The 6000-nt window shown below is 45.2% G+C and overlaps 2 protein-coding genes across 3 annotated transcripts in view; both read left to right on the top strand.

Moving 5' to 3' along the window:
• Window positions 1-587: 587 nt before the first annotated feature.
• sdr42e1 (short chain dehydrogenase/reductase family 42E, member 1) lies at window positions 588-2864 on the top strand. The gene is made up of 3 exons (XM_034680861.1): window positions 588-718; window positions 988-1064; window positions 1365-2864. The coding sequence occupies exons 2-3, from the start codon at window positions 1003-1005 to the stop codon at window positions 2461-2463; spliced, it is 1161 nt and encodes a 386-aa protein (XP_034536752.1). The 5' UTR covers window positions 588-718; window positions 988-1002; the 3' UTR covers window positions 2464-2864.
• A 721-nt stretch (window positions 2865-3585) lies between these two features.
• The window catches only part of wtip (WT1 interacting protein), a 45997-nt gene continuing 43582 nt past the window's right edge, over window positions 3586-6000 (top strand). Inside the window, exon 1 of one of the 2 annotated variants that reach the window (XM_034680654.1) lies at window positions 3586-5591. In XM_034680654.1, coding sequence (XP_034536545.1) covers window positions 4097-5591 — 1495 coding nt within the window. In that variant the 5' untranslated portion in view covers window positions 3586-4096. The remainder of the gene's footprint in view (window positions 5592-6000) is intronic. The other variant, XM_034680655.1, reaches the window with a different exon arrangement.

Raw genomic sequence — 6000 nt, 5'->3', positions numbered from 1 at the left:
GGAACAATGAATTGTTTCAGACAGAAGCTGAAATGAGGGTTTTCAAATACATCAATCTGAGATAAGCAAATCATTTTATGAGCTGTAAACTATGTTCAGCTATTAAAAAGCTATCAGAATGACTATAAATCCATTAGCACAATACTCCTCCATATATACAAAAAACACAAGCATGGATGTGACCGCAATTCTGCAAAATCAAAATTAAAATCAATATTTAGTCCAATGGTGTTCTTTAACTCTCACAGATCATGGTTCAATGAAGATAACTCACTCGTTTTTTTAATGAAAACTCACGTTCAAACTTGTTTTAATGTACATTGGAAAGACCTAAATATAAATACATTATTTTTACATGACTTGGATTTTTGTTTATTTTATTTAACATTTTGATTTTTTTTTTTTCATTTTATTAACAATTTATTTTTCTAGATTTTTTTACTTTAAAGTGGGTCGATTTGACCAGGAACATAACAGGAGGGTTAAAGCAACATTTTGATGTACATGTCCGTGAAGGTTTAGTGTTGAGGCTTTGGGGCGGGGATTGGGATCGTGCCATTGGCTGCATGGTGCGTAAGCTACGTAACAAGTGGCGCGTTACGTACAGCCCTGACCAAGGAAGTGCACACCGGTGCTCTTTCACCAGTGTTGCAGAACAGTTCTGACTGGGTGAAAGTCTGCAGATATTTTGCTGGTTTTCTTTTCGACTTATGCTGAGGTTAGTACCGAAATAAATACTCTAAATTAAATAGTTTAGGGCTGAAACGATGAATATATCTTAACTATTGTATTTGCATGGTAGTGTGACTCTTGCTACTCCGAGTACGGTGCAGGCATGCATTTTTGAATCAGTCCTAACGGCGTCCTAAGTCCTAAGTGCGGTAGATTGTGAGATATATTTAGGAGGACACATTTTTCTGCTTGTTATCATCAGCTAAGTGAAATATGTATGCATATGTCAACATGTACTTGTTTCTGTTGACTCAGATTCGTCCTATTGCAATGGAAATTGCAAGTCAAGACACATTTTTGATAACTGGGGGATGTGGCTATGTTGGTCATCGGTAAGTACAACTTGAGCATTCATATGCACTTCATTATTTGTACTTTCTATGTAGTATCTTAGGTAACCATTACAGAGTTGCTTTGTGCTGTCACACTGCTCTACAACCACAAGGTGGCGTTGTTGCACAAGTTATATTTAGTGGCCCCAGCATTGCCAGATTGAAAGTTAGGAAAACATATAATGCTTGAAATACACGTAATTATTTCAAATAATTGCAATATTCTTAATTATATAATTGAAGACGTATTATTATTATTTTATGCAGAATGTCTAACGAGTAATTTGTTTTTCTCTACAGTCTGGCATGCTCCCTGCATAAAAAAGGCGCCAGAATAGTTCTGTTTGACACAATCCCTCCAAACCAAGAATTGCCAGAGGACATTGTGTTTGTTCAGGGAGACATACGTGAGTATGCACATGTTAAGAAGGCCATCACTGGTGTGGGCTGTGTACTCCACCTTGCCTCCTATGGCATGTCTGGCAGGGAGCAGCTGAACCGGCATCTGATTGAGGCGGTGAATGTTCAGGGCACACAGAACGTTCTGAAAGCTTGTATTGAGCTGGGAGTGTCAAGGCTGGTTTACACAAGCACCTTCAACGTGGTGTTCGGAGGCCAAGTGATAGAGAACGGGGACGAAAGCCTTCCTTATCTACCTCTCCATCTTCACCCTGACCACTACTCCAGGACAAAGTCCATAGCTGAAATGGCAGTACTTAAGGCGAACGGCACAGCACTGGAGGATGGCTCTGGCGTGCTGAGAACTTGTGCACTGCGTCCAGCAGGGATCTATGGGGCTGGTGAGCAGAGACACCTGCCCAGGATTGTCGGCTACATAGAGAAGGGGATCTTCAGGTTTATTTACGGGGACCCCTGCAGTCTGGTGGAGTTTGTCCATGTGGACAATCTAGTGTCAGCTCATGTGCTCGCTGCAGACGCTCTGACGTCAGAGAAACAGTACTGCTCAGCTGGTCAGGCATACTTTATCTCAGATGGTCGGCCTGTGAACAACTTTGAATTCTTTAGACCTCTGGTGGAAGGCTTGGGCTATCCTTTCCCCAAATTGCGTCTTCCTATTTCTCTCATCTACTTCTTTGCCTTCCTCACAGAAATGATTCACTACCTCATTGGCCCCTTCTATAACTTCCAGCCTCTGCTAACACGCACAGAGGTGTATAAAACTGGTGTGACACATTACTTCAGCATGGCAAAAGCTAAGGGGGAGCTGGGTTATGAGCCCCAGGAGCACAACCTGGATGAGGTGGTTCAGTGGTTCAGAAGCAGAGGCCATGGGAAAAAATCTCACAGCTCCTCCCTCAGTCGATTGCTGCTGGATGTCCTGTTCGTGTCTGCCCTTGTTGCTGTGGCTCTTTCCTTTCTTCCACTTGCTGGCAGTTGAGTCATAGCTAAAGCAAAAGTAGAATTCTGATATTTTCACAAAAAGCAAAGACTGGTTCATATCTACACTGTGCACATGTATTAATAAACAAATGTGCTCTTTTTTATTCAGAATGTTTTGTATGGACAGGTGCTTCAAACATAGATGCTGCTGTCTACAGAGCTCCTCAGTCAAAGCAAAAGAAACATGTTACCTCTTACTGTTGTACTCAAACACTCATCAGGTGTGTAAACAGTCAAATGAATGTCCTCTAGCTTTACCCCCTCTTTCAGAAACAGCATGTCAGAAGGGAAATCACCAACAATAAGCTAATACATCATGTTTTAATGCATTTTTAACTCATGTAAAAATCACTAAGCAATGTATGGAAACCTGCAAAGAATAAAACTTTTCAAAGCAAAGCGGTGTGTGTGATTTTGTATTCAAGGTTGAGTTTCTGCAATTCTTTAGGAAAATATTTTTCATGTTACAAAAAAATAATAAAAATATTGGCATATTTAGTAACCTGCTTGAGAACATGTAAAGCAGAACAACTGAAGGACTTTGTATCACTGTCTCAGTCACATCATAACAAAGAAACAAAATGAATAGTGGCTTCCATTTGTGGTCTTTACACACAGCCATTCCCTCCATGTTCTTATTTAAATAACTCATACACTGCAGTAAGCTTGATTCTAGTAAAAAAAAATCTGTCATATTCTTAAATGCATCCAAATAGTAGTTTAATCTTGCAGTAATGGTTTGTTATAACATCACATCATTCATCTAAGGACCTATAATTAGCAAGGATAATTGGACATGGGCCTACAATGGATTATATAGCCTCTACCTTAGTTATGACGACCTGTAAGTACCCTAATTTTATTTGACTATACATAGATGGATTAAACTTGAGATGGTTTAAGCTTTTCCCTCCATATTATCAATTCATTCCAGCTTTTATCTGGTGTAAAAGGAGTCGGACCAGGTGAGGCGTGCTTTGTGTGGTATTTTAGTCTGCCTGGGATGAATGCAGACGTCCCCTTCTCTCTAAACTATTCTCTTTTCAGGGCCGGCAGCCCCTTGCTGAGTTGGTCGCAATCATTGTTTCTCTGCAGCATTAACCACATTCCTGAGGGGCGCAGCGCATCCTGTCTCCATCCCCGCATTCCTTTCACGCGAACGAGTCCCTTGTGTAAAACGCTATTTTATTCCGATTTTCAAACGCGTTGAGGCCTCAGACTCATATGCAGAGGATATTTATGGCGTATCCGATAATCCAGTCTACTTTGGTGTGTTGCATTGTGACTGTAAGCGAAACTAGAGGAAAAACCAACAAGGGGAAATTCCTCCGCGCAGCGCGCCATTGACTGTAAAGACCTTTCAACTTAACAAAAACTGAAGTTGACAAACGTATCCCTGTCGGCTGAAACTGTGAGAAAGAGTTTGTTTTTTCGGCGGAGGGGGAAAAGCAGAAGAAGACGATGCGGCACACGGTGGAGCTTTCAGAGGAGGTTGGCGGTATTCTGTAAATGAGAGAGGGCTGTAGCGCGGCGTTTTGTTTTGATTTCCATGTGAAATGCAATTAGTGCTCCGCGGTGCTCGCTAGTTTGGCTCGCGGAGCGGAGCACACTCAACTTGTTTCTCGCACAACATGGAGCACTACCAGGAGGATTTGGGACTCCGGGCCAGCACATTGATGGAGGATCTCTCCTTGTACGAATCGTATAAGGACGGGATGTACAACGCGAGGAGAGACTTGGTGATAAACCCTGATTTAGACTTTTCGGCTCCGGTAACAGCGGAGCACAAAAGTAAGCCAATGAATGGTACCTCTGTGCTCCACCAGCAGCATCACACTGTGGAGAATTTCACCACGGGGAATAAAGTGTACACGGCGGCACCGGTGCGACCTGTGAACTGCACCCGGACCGTGCCTGTGGATTTCTGCGCCCCTCAAAGAGACACAGGTTACACCGAGGAGGGCTGCTGCACCAAATCCGAGGTGGCTCTACCCTGTTACACGGGCGCTTCGGAAAGGCACAGGAGGTACTCTCTGGAGGTGCAGGGCCACAGGTATAGCACCGGGTCCACATTTGACGGCGTGCCTCTCAACAAGCCGGTGCCTCTGCCCGGCAACAGGTGCAACAGCGTCTGCATCACCAGCAGCCACGACGGGAGATACAACGCCACAAGCCCCCGGTCCAGCTTAGCATCGTCCCTGTCCTCCCAGGAGCAGAGCAAGCACGCCAGCCCGAGGTCCAGCATCAGCAGCCCGCGCACAAGTCTTGTAGTACCGGGTCAGGACAGATACACGAGCCCCAGGTCTAGTTTAGTACACTGTGAGGGCAACAGCGTCCTTAGTCCTCGATCCAGCTATGCAAGCACGGCCAGCGACACCAGTAAACACTCCAGCCCCAGAACCAGCCTCAACAGCTGCGACTGCTGCAGCAAGCCCAGCAGCAACCGAACCAGCGGCATCAGCATGGGCTACGACCAGAGGCACACCAGTCCCAGGTCCAGCACGGCAAGCCAGTACTCCTTCACTACCAGTCCGAGGTCCAGTTACTCTGACTCACGATACGGGCCCGGGGGCAACCACGATTTGGATGGGGCGCTTTTACATCCAGTACCGAGTCCTCGGTCCAGCATATGCAGCCAAGACGGGAATGCAAGACCGGGAACCACCGCTAATTGCGTGGTCAGTCCCCGCTCCAGCATCTCCAGTCACAGCTCCAGAAGTTCCCGCAGCTCCAGGGGGTCAATGAGCACCTACCCGGACCTGCAGCTGCCCTCACCCAGGTCATCGATGCTGGGAACAAGTTTACACGAGGACACCTTGTTGCAGGAGTTCGGGGACTCCAACGGCATCCAGAACCGCCTCCACCTGCAGGGACTCTCTGCGGTGCCTGAGCCCCTGCAGCAGTCAGTTCAGACGGGAGGACCCGCGGAGATGACCGCTGGGTCACCCTCATCGTTAAGCTATGGGGTGTCCTCTAAAGTAGCGTCCTCTGGCCAGAGGTTCAAGATACCTTACCAGGTGACCCCGAGCAGGGAGAGCGGGCCAAGCCAGGCGGAGAGAAGGCTGGAGGCGCTCACCCTGGAGCTGGAGAAGGAGTTGGAGATGCACATGAAAAAGGAATACTTTGGTAGGTAATATTAATTGCAGCTTTGTTTTAAGATACATCTTTGATTCGTTTTTAAACTTACTTTTAAATATATATGAATATAGGTCATGCAAAGTCATCAGTTTTACAGAATGAAAACCACAGGAGTCCTTTTTGTTTCAACCCACTGAACTATCTTAAAGCACCCCTTGTAATAGGAGAGTTTTTTTGTGACTTATAGAGAGCAAAACAGATTTTGCAGAGACATCATAAATATGCACCACCAAATATCTTATATGATCTAATTATATATGTCAATAATGCTCTGACCCCCACTTCTTCTGGTTTTGTAGAGTTGCCTGCAAATGCATGAGGGAAATCCCTGCAGTGATGCTTTCAGTGTAAACAATGCTGAATGTTTTGGTCTTGTGAGGACAGAGCAAGTTTAAAA

Source organism: Notolabrus celidotus, chromosome 3 (genome assembly GCF_009762535.1).
Source record: "Notolabrus celidotus isolate fNotCel1 chromosome 3, fNotCel1.pri, whole genome shotgun sequence".
Lineage (NCBI taxonomy): Eukaryota > Metazoa > Chordata > Actinopteri > Labriformes > Labridae > Notolabrus > Notolabrus celidotus.
This window is presented reverse-complemented; position numbering and strand designations above follow the sequence as displayed.